General features: G+C 34.3%; 1 protein-coding gene across 3 annotated transcripts in view; it reads left to right on the forward strand.

The window, feature by feature from the left end:
* LOC145690134 (uncharacterized) overlaps positions 1–26,212 on the forward strand; it is a 171,836-nt gene that overhangs the window by 120,012 nt on the left and 25,612 nt on the right. For all 3 annotated transcript variants that reach the window (XM_081764723.1, XM_081764726.1, XM_081764725.1), the window contains 3 exons: positions 489–733; positions 9,313–9,524; positions 21,253–21,397. In XM_081764723.1, coding sequence (XP_081620849.1) covers positions 489–733; positions 9,313–9,524; positions 21,253–21,397 — 602 coding nt within the window. The remainder of the gene's footprint in view (positions 1–488; positions 734–9,312; positions 9,525–21,252; positions 21,398–26,212) is intronic.

Genomic DNA, 26,212 nt, shown 5'->3' on the forward strand with positions numbered 1-26,212 from the left:
TTAATCTCATAGGGCCTTATGCAGAGTCGTTCTGACGCGTGATTAGTGCCATACTAAAGAGTTCGACTAACATGTTTCCTTAAGTAGTCAGGCCTTTAGTATGACGCTAATCATACGTCAAAACGACCCTGAATACTTCCCATAGAGTTTGTCTTTAAAATTTATAAAGGATAATTTTTTTAAAAAATGCTAGCAAAGTTACTTGTGCGAAGTAATTTTCGGCTATAATTTCGTCTGTTTAATACTTCCTATGTTCAGCAAAAAAGTAAATCATTTTTTAAGTTAGGAATAGAAACTCAATACGAAATTGAGAGTCTCGAACGAATTCAGTGATGGCGCTAGCACATCAAACTGTTCTTGTAAACTGCTGCCATCTTTAGTGTAACGCAGCCAAACTTCATTATCAAATTTCTCTATATCTTTAATGCATTCACTGCATCTGCGCATTCAATTGAAGTTTAATCTTGAATTGCAACTTTTCTTTACAGGGCTAAAGGAGTATCAAGTGACATTCAATTTATACAGAAAGTGAACCAAATAATTTCTAAAACATTGGCCGACACAAGAAGAGAAATTAAATTCTTTAACGAAGATGGAATAGAAATCGTGAATTTACTAGAAACTATTGAGACACTAGTATTCGCTAATCAATATGATGAAAATGTTTTAATAGAAAAATTCTACGATTTATTGTCAAAAATGAGTGCAAGACGTATGAAGCTCGTTGTTGACGGTAAGATCATAAATTGGTATTATTCAGTTAGACGGTATTAGTTATTGAAAAATTACATTAAATGTGACGATTTGAGGCATGTATTTAATTTATAAAATAATAATAATAATAATAATAATAATAATAATAATAATAATAAAATACTTGGACTTAATTCTGATTTTATAGTTACTCCACTTGCAATATTGACACATGATTATTACTATCAACATAAACTTCAGGAATGAGTTTAAATAATTATTAATGTCGAAAGTTTTAAGAATGAATACAATTAAAGCCACAATAAATGACTGGAACAGGAACATTAGTGTATATGAAGTTATTATATTCGTTATAAGATATGTACCATAGTGTGGTTTACGTACCGTGTTTCTGGCAAGCTTAACCACACTGGCAATATTTCTCCATTATATAGTAAAAACCATGAAATATGATTAAAGCACCGCTTTATGTAAAAATAAACAAATAAATAAATAAAAAGCCAGTGACGAAGATGGGGGTTCCCATTGAAAATTTCGACGTTAATAAATGTTTAGACACCTTCCTGAGTCTAAGTTAATATAATTCAAGCTGTAAGATTACATAACGAACAAAATCATTTTCAGTATCAGCAAAAAAAAAAATAATAATAATAATAATAATAATAATAAAATAAAATAAATTAAATAAATAAATAAATAAATAAAAATAAATAAATAAATAAATAAAACTTTGAAGTGCTATGTTACGAAAATTTTAAGAAATAGCTAGACTTTGGTAAACTTTTTTTTTCTTTTTTGTATTGCTTGGTTAATTATAAACGCTTTCATCTGAACATTTTTTTTTTCAAAATTTTTATAAACCAGTAATTAAACAATCAGTAAGAAGTAGTGAAAATGAAATCTTTAAGCTTCACGTCCCACGCTTATGCCGGCTAGGCTAAAGGAGACGGTGATGATGAATAATGAATTAAATGGTGGAATAATGAAAGGAGGAGGAAACGGGAGAACCCCGAGAAAACCCACGCACTCAGTGTTTGTCCACCACAAAGCTCACTTGGCGCGAGTTGGGATCGAACCAAGGACCCCATACACCAGAGGTGAACTCAGTAAGAATAATATTGAATGAATAATGAATATTGGTGAATCAGACAATAAACCTTTTAATTCCTCAAATTGATTAGTTTAACAACTAACAAAAAGAGACCTTATATCGCCTTCATCTTAACGAAAGTACATAAAAGTCTATTTTCTTTCAGAACAAGTCGTTTACAGACATTTACCTAATGAGTAGCAGTTTTCTAATTAATTTAGTAGCGAGACCTTATAGGAGAAGACGTATAGTTTTAAAATGGATCTCAACCACTGTACCATAATCGATACTCTCTCATCGGGAATAGAACCTAGAACAGCGTTTCCCAACCTTTTTTCAACTTGCGGCACACTACGGGTGTTACTTGGATTCTCGCGGCACACTTATAGATATTATTACTTGTAAATATAAAACTGGTATTTTCTCTGTGATTATTGGTCTCCTACTCACAGAGAAGAAAGCTCGATCATTGTTTTTTTTTCGTGGTAAATCATTATGCTTATTTTTCATTCTAATTTAAAAATAGAAAACAATTGCAATGAAATATTAGACTCAAGTTTTTAAAAATACGCTTTCTTTTTAAAACCTGTATCCAACCTTTTACTAAGAAGGAAGATCACTAAATAACGAACGAACAAACAAATCTCATTTACTTTTAAAACACAAATGTAGGTACTTTGTCGAAAGGATTGAATGATATTTTAAATTTTTAAGTTAGGAAATAGTTTGCAACAATAAAGAAGCAATAATGGTCATAACAATGATAACCATTTTTTTCAACATTAGAAATGTACAGAACAGTAACCCGGTATGAAACTTAAAATTGTAGATTCACAGTAGAGTTTCATAGTAATGTGAAATACAAATATACATTTTCCCCTACCTTTTGCAATTTGATTGCTATAAAATTAATAATTGTTTCGATTCTTCGCGGCACACCAGCGGCCCATTCACGGCACACCAGTGTGCCGCGGCACACCGGTTGGGAAACGCTGACCTAGAACCTCGTATACAAAAAGCATATGTACTAGCTACTAGCAGAGTGAAGAGGACACTTTTTTTAAGTTTAGAGTCTCTTTTCAGCATTGAGGCTGTATGAGACGTAGACCTACAATTTAACTCTATTCAGTACCAACATAATATTTTTTAACCCATTGACTTATATGAGGAATTGTTTTTTTCCTTCCTTTTAAATGAACTGGAGTTTACTAATTTCATAATTATATGAAGTTGCAGATTTCTTCCTTGCAATGAAATTTAATATTATTTACATAAGATTTTGTTATTAAATGTAGACTGACTATAAAATCCATGCTGAGTGCCAAAATGAAAATGTTGAGTAAAAAGTCCAGATTTTACTTCAGAACTGATGGCACATAGGCCCACGCGCATTCATCTGGCGATTATTTGAACTACTTCCATAACAAGTATTAGATGGCCCAATTTTACAGAAGATCAGTTCACCTAAGACGGCCAAAGATTGTGCGCTCATCTGCTCACGACAATCCCTTCCTCCACCAATGGTTGTGCTCGATGTGGTGACCACGAGCCTGGACTGTCACCCTGCAACGCAATTTCCACTGAAGCAGTGCGTGTCGAAGGTGTGTGAGGGAAATTGTAGACCACACCGCTTGACAAGCTTTCCAGAGCTCCTCTATGGTGGTGGGACGCCTTCGCGCGAGGCCTTGTTTCAGAAGGCCAAAGGCGCAGAAATCCATCGGCTACGCATCTGGTGACTTCATAGGTACGGACGAGAAGGGTATAACAAACACACCAGTCTCCGTGGCCATACGCTGATAATACGCTGCGAGTAGTGTGACTGGATGCTTTGCCCATGTGGATCCACACCTTCCGGGTGTCCCTGCCATACAACTGTGGGATGTGCGTTGTGCATAATAGTTCCATGATGTTCGTTTGAAAGTAGTCTGCACTCACCTTAGCCTTCGAATCCACACGATGTATTGGCAACTTCTCACGGACGCAAAAACCTGCCACCATCATGAAGCCTTTCGAAAACTTCTCGCGACATTCACGGGCGAACACGCCACGGCCCTTCACATGTGGTGAAAAAATGGCCCTGGGCTTATTGGTGTCATCAAGGCAGATCCAAGCTTCATCCAACCCATTGCCATTTGCCCTTTGAGAGGTACTGTTCATACAACTTTCTTGCGTTCATGGATCTCTCTTGAATGTGCCTTGGTGGTTCCTTATCCCCCATCGCCTTATGATGTTTTTTCAGTCTCAAATTGCCCTTTATGATACGACACACTGTGCTCTGTAATATCCTGCGTGAGGTGGCAAGGTTGCTTTCGGTGGGTAGGTTCTCCTTCACAACTGATGCCCTGATGTTTCTCACAAAGCGTGGTGTCCTGGTTGGACATGCCCGTTTCCTTTTCACTCTCATGACTTGATCTTGATAATTAGGGCCAGTGCTTTTACATTGCTGTCTTACTCTTGCTACTGTAGGCCTGCTGATATTCTTGCCCCTTGCTCCACACATTTTCACAATCACTGACGCACTGAATTGTGCATCGGAAAGTGCACATATGTACCCTTCCCATTAAGGTGTCACTTTAACAGACATAATACCTGTTCATCACAACAACCCCCACACAGCGCTGTACGTGACTCTACTGGATTCACGGGCTACTGACTTCTGATTCCTTTTCCTACGTTGTGCTCGTCATCAGCGCTGTACGTGACTCTACTGGATTCACGGGCTACTGACTTCTGATTCCTTTTCCTACGCTGTGCTCGTCATCAGCTCTGTAAAATTGGCCACCTTGGGTGAACTGGCCTTCTGTAACTGAGCAGTGTTGGGCATATAGCCCACATATTGACATTAAACGGAACTTTTCCATTTTTGGTACTTAGCACAGATTTCACTTTCAGTCTACAAATATTACTATTTATGTCAGAATATAAATATTAGGCTTAATATTTATGTTCCTATTTTCATGAAGTAAGAGAGTTTTGAATCGATTGGCAGAAGAAATCAAACATTAAAATTCCATTTTCGTTTCAAAGAAAACAGAAAATTAATTCGCCATAGTAATCAATGGTCTAAAAGACAAAGATGGCACTGGTATTGCGCACCTTTAAGTTGGGATCCAAACCATCATAATGCGAGGGTTCAAATTTTCATTGCCCCCTACCGGAATCCACACCCGAGATTACGTCCTATCGGAAACCACACCCTGAATCACGTGCACCAAAGCTGCATGTGCTAGCCATTCGACAAGCAAGGAAAGCATTGTAGTCTTATGTGTATATGTCGAAATGTAAATCCGTACAAAAAAGAAGAGTTATGTGGAGGAACAGCTACTACAGTATTAATTAGGATTTCTTCTTTTTTACCTTCTATGCAAGTCATTTACAAATATTTACAAGGTACTTCATTTTATTTCATTTTTCATTTATTTATTTATTTATTTTATGTGTGTAACTTAAATCTTATATTTGTACTTACAATAAAATGTGATGGAAGCTATATTAAGGAATGGTTATTAGTTGATTTTTTCCTACTTGGTCGAAATTTTATTTAGATTGGATTCATTCTTCTTTTAGCACATCATAACTTACATTGTAAATCAACCATGACATATTTATTTAAAGACAATGATTCATGCATTTTAAAAAATACAAATATTTAAAAAACACAAGTGCAACATTTGTCTTGTTAATAACGTCATTTTCGAGTTTTTCTGAACGATTTCAGTCAGTTATTATCAGAGTTGTAACAGGGGCGGATCCAAGGGGGGGCGAAGAAGACGAAACTTTCTTATTTTATATATATAAATAAAACCCATCCCAAAGTTTGGAGCCCTTAAAAGTAGAAGTATCACAACCCCCCTCCCCCCAGAAGTCGGTCCTGGATCCGCCCCTGAGATGTAATAAGGGGACTTCTTCGTGAGACCAGTTTTTCAAACGAGTCGCCATTATGTCTACTTACAACTAACGCCGTAGGTGGCGGGTGGCTGAAAGTCTACACAGTTATCAACACCATGTATTATAATTATCATACATGCATATAATCCTTGTCGTGTTTCTTAACCCGTAGAATTTCTTTCCACTTCCGTATCACACTTCTCTTTCCTTCTCGAGATCTTCTATTCTTTCCCAATCTATTTCATGTCCTGTTTCTTTAACGTGCTTATATACTGCACTATTCTCTCTTTTTAATCTGACTTTGTATTCCACTTTGTTTATATTGTAAAATTCTCTAAATATGTAGGGTAAAGGAAAACATGGTACACGGGAGTTTGGACTTTCCCATCACCTTTTTATAATAAAAGATCCTCTTTAGTACAGAAATATATTACAATAAGTAGTTTCCTCTAATGTTTTAGGTAAGAAACTGTAAGGAACCCAATGACCAAGCATCTTAGGGCTTTTGCAGATGAGGTTACTCTCTTTGACCAGGCGTCTTAGGGCTTTTGTAGGTGAGGTTACTCTCTTTGACCAGGCGTTTTAGGGCTTTTGCAGATGAGGTTACTCTCTTTGACCAGGCGTTTTAGGGCTTTTGTAGGTGAGGTTACTCTCTTTGACCAGGCGTTTTAGGGCTTTTGTAGGTGAGGTTACTCTCTTTGACCAGGCGTCTTAGAGCTTTTGTAGGTGAGGTTACTCTCTTTGACCAGGCGTCTTAGGGCTTTTGTAGGTGAGGTTACTCTCTTTGACCAGGTGTCTTAGGGCTTTTGTAGGTGAGGTTACTCTCTTTGACCAGGCGTCTTAGGGCTTTTGTAGGTGAGGTTACTCTCTTTGACCAGGCGTCTTAGGGCTTTTGTAGGTGAGGTTCTTTCTTTGGCCAGGCGTCGTGAGAGGGAATGAGAGATTGTTTGATCAGGTGTCTCTCGGTGACCGGGCGTCGTGAGAGAGAAAAGGGAACCCAATGATCGGGCGTCTTAGGGCTTTTGGGAAAGGTATCTCTCAATTGACCAAGCATCGTGAGAGGGTAAGGTGTTCCCAATGGCCAGGTGCCTTAGGGCTTTGGTGGTTTGATCAACCTGGAGAGATCGATACTGTTCGAGGTGTGCTGCCGTCTTTTATCCTAAAATGTCGGTTACCTTCGTTGATCTTCGTCTTGCCGACTGTTGGCGATTGTGGGCGACTCCTCTTCTTACTGTCGTCTCCGTTGTATTTATTAACTGCCAACACGAGTAGTACACACATGGTTACAGCATGATGTGAAGACATGCGGAACCTTAGAATATTTAAGTTGTTATTCTTGGATTGATCTTCCATAACGTGTCTGTTGAAGGCAAATTACATTCCCAAAACTGTTACACAAGTGTTAATTATCATATTTAGCGCCTTTGATGAATTATACCTTACCACATTTTTAGGAAAAAAAAACATTTCAAAAATATTTAGAAACTTAGTTTAAAAAAAAAAAGATCAAATGTGTCACCGGCATTTAAATTATCATTAATGTTTGCATCCCAATTTATACGCGATAATAACATAAATGAAATTTTGTAAGTTAGTTTCGGTGATATGCAAGGCAAGAAGATGCCCTCATTTATACTTTTAACATTTCCTATGTGTTGTGGTGTGTTTTGCTCTCATCTCTCGACTCTATCGTCATATGAATGGATATTATTTCTCTGGTCTAGTGTTTAAAAAAAAACTATATCCATCTGCATAAATTATATCTTATTCTATCATTACCTCTTCAACCGTTGCTTCTTGATTTACATTCGTTCTATGAGAATTGCATTTTTCATATGTATGTATATTATATGTTATACGTGTATTATAGTTATCTCTATATGTATTGTTTTGTGTATGTACCAACTCATATGTTAAGGCTGAAAAGCCTTAAGTCCTCTGTTTCATTTATAAATTTTAATAAATAAAGATAACATGTAATAAAGATAAAGATAAGATAACATGGTCTACCTTCCCATAGACCATCCTTCCTGAATCCAGTATCCCTTTCTCTAAAAGTTTCTTTCCTAAAAGAGGACATAACCCTCTAACAAGGTGCTAGCCTTGGGCTAGCTTAAAATATATTTATAACATCCTGTCCAAATTCTTGAAAAGCAATGTGGTAAAAAAATTAACAAATACTAGGAGAGACGATAGACACATTTGTCATACTAACAGAACCTACAGGTTAATCTCACTTAATTTCACTTGCTTTCATCCAGCTTTGATGCTCTTTTACATCTGTGCTTCTTACACCTAAATAATGATTATCGTTATATAAACTATAACGACCTATAAATTGATTGTTAATAAAGATGCTTCTCTTTACTACTCATAGCCCATCTATTGTTTTACACTAGAATGCAATAATATTTCTGGTCTTTTCTCCTATAGAGAGCGTAACCCTCTTCGGGTAGTAGCTAGCATTTGTTAGCCGGCAAAAAAAGAAAAGAAATCTCTACAATACAATTTGCTATATAAATAACCAGTTTATGAAGATGCTTCATTTCAAATTTAAAAGCCGTCGCATCTAAAGTGAAAAATCTTTTCTGAAGTGATTCGAGTATGTGAGAGACTTCACATGGTGAAAAAAAAAAAAAAAAAAACCTACAAAATATGTGATTGAAACTGTTCAGAAAAACTCTTTAAAGACACAATTAACAAGGCAAATATTGCATTTTCTCCTCTAAAAATTAGTATTAACCATGACGTAGTAAAAAAAAATTATTATGTATTAAGGAACGTATAAATAGAAATTATGAACAATACACAGAAATGCAAAAATCTTCATACATTAAATTATAAAGAACCATCCTGTTGTCTTCATTACCAAAATGATTACTTAAGGTAAATTTTATTAGAAGGCATATAATGCTATAAATTATCATGTAGTAGAGGATATAAACACCACAAAAATTTTACAGTAACGTACACTGAGACAGTTTCCATTTTTTAAACCAGTTGAGAATTCTTCAAGAGCATTACCAGAACAAACTTAAAAAGAATTACTTTTTCTTATTAACTTATACAGGCTTTATACCACTCACTCTATGTACTTTACTATTATTCCTAATAAAAGATTCTTGTAATATATTTGTCTATTTATAATTTTCTTGAGTGCTAATTTTTTCTACATGTTCCGTTTAAGAGTTTTGTTAAAACGTTCTACGACATGTTGTTCTAGAAAGACACATGCTCAAAATGGAGGGCTCAAAATTGAAAAATTCGCAAAATATCATCTCTCTATGACTTACAGATCCCGAGATATGGCTCCTTAAATCTCCCGAAATCGGAATTTTTTTGGCCAATAACTCAGGAATGGTAAGAGCGACGCGAAAAATTCCAACCTTCCTTTCAGATAGTTTTTGATGCTCTATCGAATGGGGGAAGGGGGCTCAAAATTGAAAAGTTCGCAAATAACAGACACACATACACACAGAGATATAGAGAATTGAGTAACGAACTTGTTAAGTTCGTTGAAAATAAATAGGTGTATGTAAGTGTAAATATTTGTATTTTTTAAATGTATTTTTGTTTATAATTGTTTTATTATTATTTTATTCTTTGTATTTCTTTTCCAGAAGGGAATCTTGAACTAAGGAAAACATCTGTAACTGGTGATAAGAAATCTAAAGTGCAACTTTCTCATCGTCCTCCTCCGAAATTTCCTGATTTTCGATATACTCTCTTCAACACGTCGTCGGATGAGCCTCCCGATGAAGATGAAACATTTCTTAGTGGAATTAAAATGGGCATGTGGCTGGCTTTGGACAAGATACAAAATACTGCAATGGTGAGCATATAACTAGTTATCATATACAGTATAAGTAGCACTAGTGTTTCCAAGAAGCTTTAATACCTACTCTTGACAGTTTGGTATTTTTACATGTTATTGAGGTAAGATACACTTGGAGTGATCACCAATTTTTCCTTTTTTTTAATTTATTTATTTCTACAACACCTTGAAATCTTTAACACTGGTTAAATGTCTTGTTAATAATAATAATAATAATAATAATAATAATAATAATAATAATAATAATAATAATAATAATAACTTTATTTTAAGTGCTATGAACAGCTCATAAGCAAAACTACAGCACTATGTTAAAATCATTATATAATCATTTTAAACAAACCAGAAAATGTATAATATAAAATGACTATTAGAGCAGGTTAAGGCCATTGTCAGAAGATTAATATATTAAAATTATAAGGTTCAAACTTATATATAAAACAAAAAATAACAGTTAATTTCATAGTAGGCCTATAAGATTAAAAGAACTATGCAAATTAGTCTCATTTAACTACCATTTAAAAGAATGAAACAACCTTACTTAAAATTGTACATCCAACATGCAAAAATCTTGTTCACTTATTATCATATTTTAACATAAAAGACTGGTTCTTTGAGTAAAAGATTATAACAAAAATACACTGAAAATACACAATAACAATAAAATAAAGATAAGCAGCTAGAACCGTTGTCATAAAGTTAAAACAGTTTAATTTTGTAAGAAATCCTCTGATATTTATCCTAACATATTTTAAATTGTAAGACATTATCATCCTTCTTAGTATTTCACGTTTTGAATTGAATGCAACCAATGTCGATCGATTCCTAACACTATAAGTCGGCACTCTTATTCCTATACTTTCTAGCAATTAATAATAATAATAATAATAACACAATATGGCTTTATAAAAGGCAAGTCAACATTTACTGCGATATATGAACATGTAAAGATTGTCATAACAGCTACTGATCAGAGTCAATTCTATAGGCATAGTTGGTGATATTTCAAAAGCTTCTGATAGTGTAAATTAGGTATATTTCCTAGCAAATTAGAAGGCTAAAGGGTAAGAGGATTGCTTTAGATTTGGTTCAAATTGTACGTGTATCTATCCAGAGGTGGACTGGGCCTCCCAGATACCCGGAAATTTCTGGGTGGGTCCTGCCCTCTGCAAAATCACTTAAGATATTGCTCGATTAGTTACAACTAATTCAAAACTCTATTCTCGTTCATAGTAACAAGTGGCGTAACTAACGGGCCCGCAGTGCTGACGAAGGGGGTGGCACTAGGGAAACGGGGCCCTTGCCCCAACCCGTAGCCTTGTTTGTTGAAAAATCAATAAGACAATTTTAAAAAAGCTCAAAAATACATGTAAGTTATTAACTCGAAAATGCAATCTCGTCCATAATTTATGTATTCAATAATGTGCAATCGATAGCATATAAAGAGCATGGAGCTGATTCTCCTACGGTAAAAAACCGTGTAGACATGAGATTGTTGGCGCGAGTGGTCGCGATAAATAATGGTTCCATGAGCACAGCGGTGATGTGGGAAAACGGGCCGGAAGCCTCAGAAATTGGGCCCTGAAGTTTCTACCTCGGGTCCTTTCTGTTCACCAATGAAATATATAGTTCTTGGACGTGGGAGGTGACAATGAAAATGTCATGGTACCCTGAGCACAGCGGTGATGTCACAAATCGAGCCGGGGGCCTGATGTCCCCAGATATCGGGCCTCAAAAGTATAGAGTCGGGTCCCTTCTATGCACTATGCACCAATGAAGCATGGTGTTTTTAGACGTGGGTGATTGCATTGGCAAGAGTCGGTTTTCCCTGAGCATACCACACCGGTGATGTCGAAAGTCTGATCCGGGGCCCGAAGCCCAAGAAATCGGTCCCCAAAGGATGTTCATGACATATTCTCCATGCTTTTTGCTCACAAAAGTGAGTTTCCTTATTATCCTGCCTGAATGTTATTCAATCGAACATTACAAGACAATATTGTAATGTTGTATGTCAGTAAGGGACAGTGCAATATATTTGATGTCGAATAGAAGGAACCAGAGCCGGGACCGATTTCTAGACCAACGCTGTGCTCAGGGGACCCAGTTCGGTTCTTTCCAACGCTACAACTCGCGTTTCCAATTCCATGTCTAACACTATTTCCTTACTGTAGGAGGATTTTCATGAAATATTCATGTTCTTATCCAAGAGTAACGAAGACATTACAAAGCTGTGCGAATTAACAGGGCATTAGATTGGGACAATTTCTTTCTATCGTATATATATATATATATATATATATATATATATATATATATATATATATATATATATATATATATATATATATATATGTGTGTGTGTGTGTGTGTGTTTGTGTTTGTGTTTGTGTGTATGTAAAGTACAAGGGAAATAGTGAACTCGAATGGAAATGTATCACTCCTTTCTTGCAAATCTTTATTTTTAAACTTATGATTTTTATTTTATTTTATTTATTTATTTATTTATTTATTTATTTATTTATTTTACTTCTTTTCAAAACTCGGGAAGAAAGAGGTCTCCATTGCTGATGCAATCATAGTTTTTTTTAAAGTTCGAGTCGATAAAGAGAAAGGGGGGTTGCAGGATGGTTTTTAATTCGGTATACCGAACAATAGTGCACGAATATTGATGGAGGATCATTTGCAAATATTGTAGAGGATTGAGGCACGCGATCTTTATAGTTACGCTACTAATAGTAATATTAAAAAATAATATAATTTGAACAGTATTTATGCGTGTGTTATGTGGAATAATTCATCCTAGGGAAATCTATGGATTACACAGGTCATATGGGTCTTCAATACGATGAGGCCCCCGAAGCAAAAAAGTCACGGAAAGATATTACAATTAATCATTGTTGTAACTTGGAACACGATTAACGATGAGCTTTCTAGTATTTTAAAACTTCATTTCAGAGCGATTAGCAATAAAGTATAATCTCACCCTTTCCAATCCCTAGAAAGTAAATTTTACAATCATAAAATAACTTTTATTATTATTATTATTATTATTAAGTTGCAATAGCGATTGTTTTCACGAGGCTTACGAACCATTGCTAACGATTAGAGCGTACAGTGCTCAAATTGCTGTATATTTGTGACGCCGAAACTGTAATAAGGATTATGTTTTAATATACGATATTGTAAGCGCAGAACTGTTTCATTTGGCGAATTTGGTTTTCTTTAAAATCGAGATTGTGATGGAATCGAGAAAAGGTACACGATCAACACAAAATCGAAAGAAAGAAAAATCCAGATATCAGAAACGTAAAGAAGCAGAGAATAATGCGCTTGTCGCAACTGGAAATGATGCAAAGCCGCGGAAACTGCTTTTTCTGCCAATTTCTCAAGTGGTAAAAGTAAGCTTTATATTTTTTTTTATATCTTTCATTCATTTATCTGAATTTGTGGGATGTCAGCGACAAACTAATTTAACTCAATAGAAATAGCAAGAGGAAGACGTTACCCAAGGCCTGTGCGGGATTAATCCGCGTAGAGGCTTCCAAGCTACTCGCAAAGTCGCCTCCCCAGAAAAAAATTAAAGGTAGCAGCTAAGGAAAAGTAAAAATTAGATGTAAAGCAAGGAAAAGTAAAGTAAGGAAAATTAAGAAAAGAAAAAAAGAAAAAGGAAGACAAAAGTTTTGTGTGCGCGCTCTAGCTGGAAAGCAATAAAATTGAACTTCAGACTCCATACCAACTTGATATTCACCAAGGCCCTTAAGCATCATTCTCCGGGTGGGTCCTCGTATTCCTAGCCCGCCTCTCTAATTATCCAATCATAAATACGTAAATCGTACAAATTCTCCATATGGACAAAACTACTAAAATTCTGGGCTAATAACATTCCAATGAATATTATATAATATATAATGTGTATATATATATATATATATATATATATATATATATATATATATATATATATATATATATATATATATATATATATATATAGAAAGAGAGAGAGAGAGAGAGAGAGAGAGAGAGAAAGGGTGTTTTAAAACAACATCGACAACGTTTGGGAAGTAATTCCTTACACCAAGATAAGACAAAAATATAGACCAACCTGGGTGCACAAATGCTTCCTTTCAAAGTTATAGGCTGCCGAAAACATGAAAAAATGAACTTTCAAGGTCCGTGGCTATTATACTATAGGACCTTTGGGACCTACCGTAGTCGGGCGAAGAACTAGTATATACCCTGTCCAAATATACCCTCTTCTCTGAGGAACTAGTATATACCCTGTCCAAATATCCATGTTTCAGAATCCTGCGGTATTTCCGCAACAATTTTTATAGAGGTAGTTGGTGAGTACTTCAAATTATATGCCCGTAGCCAAACTCCCTCTATAAAAATTGTTGCGGGAGTACTGCAGGATTCTGAAACATGGATTTTTTAATAGGGCATATACTAGTTCCTAAGTGAAGTATTGGCCCGACTACGGTAGATCCCATAGTTTTGGAGCTATGGACCTTTAAAGTTAATTTTTTCATGTCTTTGGTAATCTATAACTCCGAAAGGAAGCATTTGTGCACCCAGGTTAGTCTATATTTTTGTCTTATCTTGGTGTCAGGAATCACCTCCCAAACGTTGTCGGTGCTGTTTTGAAATACCCTGTATATATACAGATGTTCCACAAAGGTTTGTTCTAGAACCTACACTCTTTCTTCTATATCTGAATGATTTATCCTTAAATTTAGAGAAGAGTAATATACTTCTTTTTGCTGATGATGCAACATACTAGTTATAATTGAACAAAATGGAGATGGTTTGCAAGAACCCAGTTTGTTGATCTTACAACATCCCAACATGTGAAATGGTTTACTGCATATAAATCGGTGTTAAATGCACGTAAAATTAAGTGCATCACTACCACTTTTCGAGCAGTACAGAATATCAATTACCGCAAATAATCACGAGTCATAAAATTTATAAATTTACTATTACATTAAAGTTTTTAGGTGTGTATTTTAAAAATGAATTTTTATGACAAGAACAGGTTCACAAATTAAGCACAAAAACCCAAATTATTACATAATATGAGCTCCAGTCCCGATAATTAATCCATCACTGTACAATCTGAAAATACTATGGTTGAACTTATATATGAAATATTGCGAACTTAAACGCTCGATGATAAAATTCTACATTTTCAAAATCTTCAAATCATTGTTATTTTTTTTTACAAGTTGTGTAAATAAAAAGTATCTATAATATCTACTGATACTTCTACCACGTATTCGAAAGTATATTTTACTATACAAGCGAACCTCAAAAATGTTAACCTTACATTTTGAAAACGAAGGAATTATATTGGAAAAAATACGATATATTGCTTCTTCCTCATTAAGCCTTTATTTGGCAGTGTTGCCCTCAAGCAACATCGTATTTTATTGCGTTATCCGCACCAATTATAACTTCAGTGATCATTTAATTGGCATTATTGCTTTCATACAATATTCATATAATTGATTTGCAGGTCGCTTCTTTAGATAATTCTAATCTTCGTCAACAGGGGACAGTCAAATTTAGTATTGTAGGAGTTTTATCTGCTACGTTCCGCGAAAGGTCTTTTTTTAATTTTTTTTTTATTTGTGGGTTTTTGCTCTGTAGGAAAATATTTCAACAAAACTGTTGGTAATTACTAAGAGTATTCTTATGATATTTAATCAAAATAGGGCAATACTGCTCAGTAGCTACACATAAGACCTAGTTTATGGCAATATTGCTTTGAAATAAACATCCTGTATTTTGTAACCAAAGTACAAAAATACTTTAAAAATTACGAGATTATGATCAGGAAGACATGGTTAATAACCCAATTAAAGGGTTAATATTTAGTTGCAAAAGAAAGAAAGTAGATCAAATGATTAGATTTCCGTGTTAAATAGTATTATTAGTTAAGATTTCAAATATGAATGAAAAGTGAAAGGAAAGTAAGAACAACCTTTTGAAAGAAGAAAAGTGAATCGTATAGGTCATTGAATAAATATTGACGAAACAGACTCATCAAGTGTCCCGTGTAGGACAGCGTTTCTTATTTTATTTATTTATTTATTTATTATTATTATTATTATTATTATTATTATTACTATTATTATTATTATTATTATTATTATTATTATTATTATTATTATTATTATTATTATTATTATTATTATTATTATTATTATTATTATTATTATTATTATTACTGGGGACAAGTTTCAGTAGTCAGAATATTCTACGGACCACTTTTCTTTTGTGTCGTTTCAAAGCAAATTTATCATTTGTACGTGTGTGTGATTTAGGCATATACTACTATATCATTTTACTTATCTTTTTTTAAATATAATTAATTAAAGTTCTAGTTATTTTCTATTAAGTGAAATACCTGTTTATGGCACGGGGAGGGTAAGGTTTATACAATGTATCATATCTGAAGGTAAAGAAATGACAGAAATATACGTAAATAGATAAGAAGTTGTTTCTTGTCAATATCACTGGAATTAAATAACAAAAAGGAATACCTTTGAAATTGTCCTTCTTACTATGAGTGAAATAAAATAAATACCGAAGAGCAGCACTTTTGGGGTTCCCCTGTAAGTTGCCTGACTTTGTGCCATGTCCCTTCGTGTGTAAACTCAGGCTAAAATGTCATCGAGACAGTTACCAATCAGTTTAGTGAACCTGAAAACTAATATCGGTCATTTTGGACATGTTATTCACCCTATCGCCTCCATCGCAATGAGGGTTAAACTTGGACTTGAACGGCATCGGTAGTGTCACAATTCATCTCAGCGATCTCGAAAACTATGAATTTGACAAGCCCGGCGTCCTGAGAATTTATCATCTTTTATGTATACACTTTAGTCCCCCATAATTCCCCCGGAATTTGAAAAAACGTCTTCATAAGCGATTAGATCTTTTAAGGATCTAATTTTGTATAAACTTTGGTTAACTCTAGATCACTTCTTTCTATGCACAAAGCTGATGAGACACACACAGATACATATATTATTTTTTTATTATTATTATTATTATTAAAGATTGATATTTATAGAAAAACTATATACCTAGGTATATATATATATATATATATGTGTGTGTGTGTGTAGGTGTATGTTGGTTTCTTTTATTAATAACTGAGCGCTATCAATGATATTTTGTTACTTCGACGGCTCGTGAGGGAAGTCACACCAGTAAAAAATAAGGGTTTTTTTCTTGAAACCACAAGAAGAAAACTTTCTCAATGTACTGATTATTGTATTCAACAATTAATACTCAATAACTAATACATAGATAACTTTAATTCCCTTTAGTTTAAAGAGATAAAACTTTGTCCGTGACTTTCCTTAGGAGCCCCTTATCTATGTAAACTGTCAAAATTTGTATGATCTTGGTTATGCTCTTTAGACTAAAAGGGAGGGATGATTAATGATTATGACGTAATTGGTAGAATAAAAATATAAGTAGGAACGGGAGAACCTCGAGCAAACCCACAAGCACGATATTATCCACCTCAATATGCATGGCTTGAGAACGAACCAGGGACCCTTCGAACCCTTATTAAATTTTATAATATTTTATTTATATCATCTATATCCGTTTGAGATTTTTAACTGTAGAGTGTGTTAGCGGTTAACTTGATTTTCTTTTCTTTTTTCTTTCTTTTTCTTTTTACTAATCTTCAATCTCAGAGAAGCACAAGGGCAGACTTCCTCGAAGGTTACTTGTGGTCCACGGACCATAGCTTGAGAAACGCTAGCGTATAGTACAACACAGAGAAGATATATGGAAATTACATAGATGCGATTTTAAGTTCAAGAAAAAGAAAAAAGAAAAGAAAGAAAGAAAGGAAGAAAGACCGTAAGAGACCTTCAAAATCTGGATATGGAAAAGAATGCTGACAAAAATAGCTTAACGGAACAGAAAATTAGAGGTAGCGTTAGAAATTGTAAAGAAGAAGACAACCTTGATGATAATTAAAATGAGGAAAAAAACTATTTAAAAACTCACTGTTTGAAAAGAAGTTGTATTCGGAGGAAAGTTTTAGGAGTTGTAGTGAGAGAGGAAACGAAATGGTGGAGATAAGAAAGCCACAAATGAGTGACGATTAGTGGCGGCTTTTGAGGAAAGTCGCAATAGTAAAAATTTAAAGCTACAAGTTAAAGCTCATTGGTAAAAAGAAAAAAACTATGAAGACTATCAAAAATGTAGAAAGTAATCAGATAGTACGTACAAATTGTTACTAAATAACCTAATAGCTGCTTGCAAACCTTTTTATATAGACCAGATATTTGGGTTCGCAGTTGATGACGTCATAATTATTCGGCATCCAAATTTATACACCCTATAAAAGCCCTTGACAACAATTACTGGTTCATGTAATTTGTATATTGTAGATAATAATTGTATAATATAGATACTAGATATAGATGTTATATATACTGTGTATAATAAACAAGTATATTATAGATACTTGTTTACTTTCTATTTTTCTTAGGGCCACGATAGTTCAGTGGTAGAGCGTTCACCTATGGTTCACGGGGTCCTTGGTTCGATCTCAGCTCGCGCCAAGTGAGCTTTGTGGTGGACCAACACTGTGTACGTGGGTTTTCTCGGGGTTCTTTCGTTTCCTCCTACTTTCTTCATTTCACCACTTCATTCATTTCTCACCATCAACGTCTCCTTTAGCCTAGCCGGCATAACCATGGGACATAAAACTTAAACATTTAATTTCATTTCATTTTTTATTTTTGTTCGTTTTTCATTGCCTTTCACTAAAGTTATTCACTAAATTCAAAAAAGAAAAAAGTGAGGATAAGCATAGCGAAGAGCCTTAAGGAAAGAAAGTTTAATACAGCTTCAGAAAGCTATATACGAGAATTAATATATTACGTAAACTTTGCGACTTCCCTCAAGAGTCGCCATTGTGAACGATATTAAAAGGATAATCCCATGTTAAAACTAAGAAGAGATTAGACAAAGACTATACTCATGAAAGCTTTTCTCCATTTACTGCAAGTGATCTGTCAGTAATGGCAGGATAACTCAAACTCGACTGAGACATTGATCACTCATATTCAATGGTGGTTATAACAACTTTTTCGTGAAGAATATATCGGAAAGAAACCTTAAAACATTAATAAAATAGATTATTGGTAAATTTGGTCAGTGCAGTAACATTAGGACTACATAGGCCTACCTATACAGCAGAACCTCGTTTATCTGGCCTTTCGTTAATCCGAATCAGATTTTTAGACTTTAAAAAAAAAAAAAATTAATGTTCACATAGGTAATAGTTTTTAACTATGATAGCAAGAATGTAACTATAAGTACGCTAAACATTCGCTTTTAATTTAAGTGAGGAATAAAATGATGTCGACGAGGAGGGAGCGACAGGCCCGCAACCAGCCACAGAGGTTTGGGGGGGCATGAATATGTTAGGGGAGCCAAGTCATTAAACATTCTCTTGTCAATAGCTAAATCGTGTTTTTTGTATTAATAATAGCATTTTGTGTTAAGGTTTGAAGGTGCCACGAAAAGTTTAGGGGGGCCAGGCCCTCCTAGCCGCCTTCTGGTTGCGGGCCTGGGGAGCGATCACACCACAACAGCGGACGACGCATGCAGATGCTGCGTACCAGCTGACAAATATCATGGCGTATTTGGAGCGTCAGCCCCACACCACTCCAGCTGAACTATTAATGATAAAGCGTTTGCCTAACCGTGTTTCATTCAAACGCCACAAATGTTTGAAACAGAAAACAGCAGATTATTCTTTGTTAATAAATGATGTTTAAAACATTAGTAATAAACGGAAGTCTGCTTATTTAAGGATTTGTTTTACTTATTACCCATATTACTCGGATTATTCAGATTTTCGATTTTCCTTATTGCCTTTGGTCCCAGCAATCTACAACTATTGTGAAAGTCAGGCCACCATAAATATGGATAAAAATTTCACGCAATATTTATAAATAAGCTCTGTTGAGGCACAGGGAAAATAGTGTGTAGATTGTGTTATGAAAAAGGATTTAAATCACTGTGTACCTCTGAAGGTGAGTGGTCAAATGTCTCACTTGAAATGTTGAGAAAAAATTGACGAGCGACATTACTAGATGAGTAATTTGAGGTATTACAATGTGTACCATACATTTGATAAGTAATTGTATTAGCAGAACACTTAGAATGACTTGGAAGAAAAATCACTTTTCTTTCTTTTTTTTTCGTGAATATCATAATACACTGTGAGTGAATATGATGCGAAATCGTAGTTAAAGAAAGTTAGTCCTTTACTTGGAAAAATATTATAATAAATTATACTGAAATGGAATATCACCAGTTGATGTTTTCGTTGTTCAACGTTTCGAGAACAGACATTGTTATCATCTTTAGAGTCAGTATAATCTCTCAGTCAAAGCGCTTTCTAATCCAGTATAAGATGATTTAGGCCTCAGAACAACAGAGGTTTACTGAATTTCTTTTGCCTTTGCCAAAGCTTATGTTGGACAGACAAAAAGACTTTACCTTATATTCGGTGAGGAAAATATTATCATTATCGAACTCATTTAACTTTTGTGTAGTTTTTATTTTATAGAGAGTTGCAATAACAACACGAATAGTATATAGTTAAAAGAACATTTTTTCTTTCTTGTTGTGCAATTTCAATTAACGTTCTGGACTTGTCTGCAACTAAAGAGAGAAAAGTTACCTGAATAATCAAAACGAATTATCTGACGAAACAACTATTAAGGTATTCAGCACTTCAAACTTTAATTAACACTTTGGCCTTAACAATCATTACTGTTTCATTGCTTTCTGGCAACTTTATCAAAGTCATCTAATGCTCTGATAGGCTGGAAACATGTAATAGGTTTCTTTTGTACGAAAAATTAATAAATTTAGTCCTTGCTTTAAAACTTTATGTTGACTTTCATAAAGTTACCAGATAACAACGAAACAGTAAGGATAACTCCCTTCCTTCCATCCAAATATAAAGGTATTTTATCTCTAAAAATGTAATATGTACCCTATAGCTGCTATTAACAAGCATTACATTGGACAAATTGGACGCACTCTTGAAGTTCACGCTAAGGAACATCAGATGTATATAAAACTTTTCTAAGCAGATAACAGGACTGTCGTAGCACAATACAAAATAAGGGTATTGCTATTTGAAACTACTGAATTTTCCAGGTGTTTAGGATATTGGGACAGGAAAGTAAAAGACCCTCATATCCATGTTGGAGGGCGGCACAAATTTCATCAGAAAATCGGCTATCAATTTAGACCCAGATGGATTTTCCTAATCAGAAAGCATCAGCAACACCCGCCAGTCACTTTTAGTCTTCAGCACGACACCTGATTGGACAATCCACCAACCAATCATAGCTCGTCATGTCCATCCCAGATCGCTTATGCACACAATTCGTTTTATCTGATTTCTTCATACCGACCGACCCTGAAGATGAGAATAATGTCTGTTTTCGAGACATTGCTCAACATACACACCACCTGGTTGATAACCCGAGAACAGTCTTTGCATCAACAACGACACTACGAAGGCTTCAGTAACTCCTAAATGGGAAAGGTCTGGAAAATCAGGGAAAATTAACTATTGTGTTCGTTATTAGCACTTCCTTTTTTGTTAGAAAGTATGAAGAAAACAGTATTTTAGTTAAAATGATAAAATATTTTGTTTCAGAATTATTACGGAGAGAAAGGATCACGACAACCAACTAAACCGGATCTTATTCCCCAAAGTTATGACGACTTTATGTCAGATGTAGTATACAAACTCAAGTATCTTTCTAAACAATGTAATGAGTACATTAAAAATTGTATCAAAGGTAGGTTTTGTTGATAATTATTTTGTAGCTTACATTTTTTGAAATGAAATGCCATGTTTAGTTGAACCATTATTCGATGTAAGTCAAAGAACTGTAGCGAAAATTATCGTTCTATCAGCAAGATCCGCACGGAGTTCGTCACTGATAGAACACTAGGTGCTCCTTCCATGCTAAGATCTATATTGCATGAATCAATTTTGATAGTAACTATACTAGAAACTTTAAAAAGTGTTAATTACAATCACAATTTCTAAAAATGTAGGAAAATGGCGTTCCCTTGTTCATTCACATTTTGTAATACTGAGTTTAACTCTCTATATTTCTGCTTTAAAAGCTAAAAACGGGGAGTGACAATTGTGTATAAATAATATAATATTAATTAAAGCTTATTTTATCAACTTTTCAGGACATGGCAACTCAACACATCAATATATTTCAGGAAAGAGATCTTTCATTAAGAATAGAAATAAGAGGCGTACTAACATTACACTAAACGGCATATAAAGTGTATCTCTAAACTCTTGAGTCAAATTTACACAGATGATAGAGGGATCTCAACATAAGTATTTTGAGATATTGAACCTAAGGTCGGAAACGCCTATTTTAAGCACCACGCCTTATTGTAGCCATCTTGTACTAATTATAGATGAATTTTATTCTACAATAAATATCAGTAGCTCTTGTAATATTCCCTATGTAATATATATATATATATATATATATATATATATATATATATATATATATATATATATATATATATATATATATATATATATATATATATATATGTGTGTGTGTGTGTGTGTGTTACACTTTAGTGGTGTCTTAGAACATCAATACATTAACAACTCAACATTTTAAAGTAAACAGTCCTCGTGTGATTGCATGTAATTAAAAATTACCAATGACACAATTAACTCATTTCTTAAAATAATTTCTTATATACCTAGTCTCATCAAAGAAAAGTAGCTAAAACTCTTTCCCGAGTGGTCCAAGATAAACAGTGCATAAAAATTATTTTTTCTATGAAATTAATATTTCAAAATTATAGACGTACAGAAGATTACAATCAATCGTATTTCAAATTATCAATATAGCCAAAACAGTGAAGAGTGAGTGAATGTGATTATGCTTTCTTAATAACACAATACCTTACTCTTCCCTCTCTCTTTGTATCCTGTGCAGTTGGCGAAAGATTAAGAGTTTGGGGTTGAAGAAAATAAAGCAATGAACGAACAAGATTTGGGTTTGAGAGCCATTAACTGGCGTTTTAGCCTATAAAACCAGTTTTACATTCCAGTATACGCTTAATTCTTTACATGATTCGCAATTAAAGATATCCTCAACCGTCACATCTGGATTCTATTCTAATATATAATTAAATTACCTGGGAAACAGTAAGAATATGAAATGATCCAAGGATAGTGACATTTAAAATTACATTATTATATCGCGTTTGTAAAAGTGCCAAAAATTATATCGCGCATCCACCTGACAATAAGATAAGACAAAAAGTATAGACCAACCTGGGTGCATAAATGCTTCCTTTTGGAGTTATAGGCTGCCGAAAACATGAAAAAATTAACTTTAAAGGTTCATAACTCCAAAACGATGGGACCTACCGTAGTCAGGTCAAGACTTCACTTAGGAACTAGTATGTGCCGCATCCCAATATCCATATTTCAGAATCCTGCAGTACTCCCGCAACAAATTTTATAGAGGTAGTTGGTGGGTACGTAAAATTATTATATGCCCGTAGCCAAACTCCCTCTATAAAAATTATTGCGTGACTACCTTAGGTTTCTGAAACATGGATTTTAGGATAGGGCACTAGGAATCATCTCCCAAATGTTGTCGGTGTTGTTTTGAAACACACTGTATATATCAAAATAAATATGTAAATGTACGGTTAAAATGTATAGTTATCAATATATTTTCAACGTATTAGTATTGCTTATGATATACATATTTCGTGATTCTGTACTGTACGGCAAGTTTATATCATGTTTCAGTGAAAAGACGTAGGCCTATATTTCATTTTTCCATTTCATTTAAATATTTATTACTATTACCACATATTTTAAAGCTCCCTAAATATTATATTTACTAGCTTGGATGTTTAATTAAAATACATACCGTAAGACGGGATTACTTTGCACAAGATTTAAGCAAGTTTAAAGAAAATCACATGTAACTTACAAATGTAATGATTAAGAATACTGTATTTTAAACATATAATAGCTAGATATATAAGGAAAATATTAGTGTAAGTTCATTAGTAAACATTCAGTATGAGCACAGTTATTGAAATATAAACTTTGGTGGAAAGTAACACCATAGGTGGGGTTACTTTGCACAACATACAAAAAAATTGGTTCAACATACGAACATAACGTTTCTGTGCAATGTTTTCCCTTCGGTATTTATACATTTTACTTTCTACACAAAACTGCATGCAGTCTACAAATATTGATATTAGAATGAGGTACCAGTATCAGTACTTAGTTTGAATTAAAAATATTTGTAAAGAAAATTATGTATTTTCTGTTACGGCACAGGAAGCACATAGTTTAGCATATGTCCCACAAAAATGGCAACTCAGGAATAGAAAAAAAAAATCCCCGTGAACTGATTTGCCTTGGTTATTCATTATGTCCAAGAATATCATCCCAACCATAATCGGTGGAAGATTTACTGGATTTGGGACTTTCAGGCTGAAGTCCACCCCAATTGCATGATTTCTTTTTCAAAAACTCTAATGTTAGTCATTCCTATGCGTATAAGCCCCAAAAGTCTAGTGATTTCTAAAAGAAACGAAGCATTTGTGAGTGAAGCCCCTTTCAAACTACTTTTCTGGATCCACCACTGTTCATAATTTATTTTCCAACAAGACATTCATTCCGGCATCTATCTAAATAGGAAATTTACCTAAATTTAGTATGCAAGAGGTTCCAGCAGTAATAATTTCCTATCTAAGCGATATTTTGGAACGGTGCAAAGTAACTCCGAGTAGAAACTGAAACCGCCTTCTCCCAGTTTTATTGTATTTTTTATGACTAAAACGTTTCACATTTCAATTTCAACTATTGCATTAAAGTCCTATTATACACAGTAGTATTCTACGAAACTGACTTAACTTTGACGGAAATTCTTGTACGTGAGATGTTTCAAATTTTGGTGGCCTCTATAGTGACTGTTTTCCTACCTCTACAACAACGAACCCTCCAGGTAATTAGAACTTATGTTAACCGCCAACATTATAGCCAAAATACAGTTAGATTTCTATCTTACACTAGCAGTTGAAACTTCCTCTTTACTGTTCATAGTTTTGCCTACAGAAGACTTTAAAACTCTTTTCATAGTTTGTGCAAAGTAACCGCTGATGTGCAAAGTAACTCTGTCTTACGGTATATTTTACGGTTGTATTTAACATAGTGCTAGTATAAGGTGTTAATTTCTCCCAGCAACTATAGTTTCGTTACGTCTAGTATCACAAACCTCAGTCCTCTTATCATCTAGATCGTAAAAGCCTAGTAAAACCCTTCTAAAAAGACCAATACCATTATTTAAAAAGGAAATGCTGCTCAAAGTTTAAAAACACACTATATTTTAAAACTATTATGTGTTACAGTTTCGGATATCTACCATATCCTTCATCAGACACTATATACACATTATCTAGTGTGTAGTATATATATATATATATATATATATATATATATATATATATATATATATATATTGTAAGCAGGGGCGGACTGGCCCACCCTGCTACCCTCCAAATGCAGGGTGGGCCCCCCAAATAGGTGGGCCCCTCCACCAATTTTAAAAAGATGTGCTCAATTAAGCCTACCAGCATAAAAAATATGGCAGGGTAACTTCCGCAAAAAAGACGTAAAGTTAAACTTTCATGAACAGACCTTATTCTTCTTCATGTTTATCGACTTGCAAAGGTTCCATCTATGAGACAATCAGGCCCTAAAACATTGCGGGGTTTGCGATACAGCAGCTGTTAAAAACGAGCACGTTAATTACTACTTTTTTAAATATAAGAAACACAGTAGATTTCAGGCTGTTATTGGATTTATATACCATTGCCTACTCCGGTCCTTTTACAAGCCGGCAACTGGCGATGTTTTAAAGAAACAATAGTTTCGTACATATTGTTATTGTGGAAAGTGGAGGTGGAGCCAGAACGCTTGTGAACTGCATTGTCCTCAGACCAAGCTTCGAAGAAAGAAATCGGATCAGGCTTCGTTGTTGTTTTTCTTTTCAGTGCGGTAAAGCGAAAAGAAATTAGTCGCCATCAACGATTGTTTTATACAAACCTCAAACAATTACTATGAAGTTGCTGCCCTCGGCTCGTGTTTTATTTGTATATTACATCGAAGAGCAAATCCGATAGCAGCAATTCAATTATTGGAACACCAGTTACGTGTCGTTTGTCGTGGAAGACAGATGTGGTTGTGTCAGTATAGGAGTGATTGTAATATAACTGTAAAGAAAAAATATAAAAGTGGTGCTAAAAAGCGAGAACACAAACAAATATGTGACTTACAAAAAGCTGCATCTGACCCAAAACAACGTAGGCTATTTGAATCTGTGAAGCCCCAAGAAACAAATTAGCGTGATGTGACTCATTCGAGTACTGCAGGGCAGTTGCCAAGTGTATTTTTTTTTCTGTCTAACAAGTAATCCTTACGTTTGGGTGAATTGAGTTGCTGACTGAGACACATATGAGAAAGTAGTACTAAATGTGGTCAGTATTTCAGTGAAGTTGTAGGTGCGAAGCTCCAGGGGTTTAGGAGATAC

This window comes from Thermobia domestica, chromosome 7 (genome assembly GCF_964235325.1).
Source record: "Thermobia domestica chromosome 7, izTheDome1.hap1.1, whole genome shotgun sequence".
Classification (NCBI taxonomy): Eukaryota; Metazoa; Arthropoda; class Insecta; order Zygentoma; family Lepismatidae; genus Thermobia; species Thermobia domestica.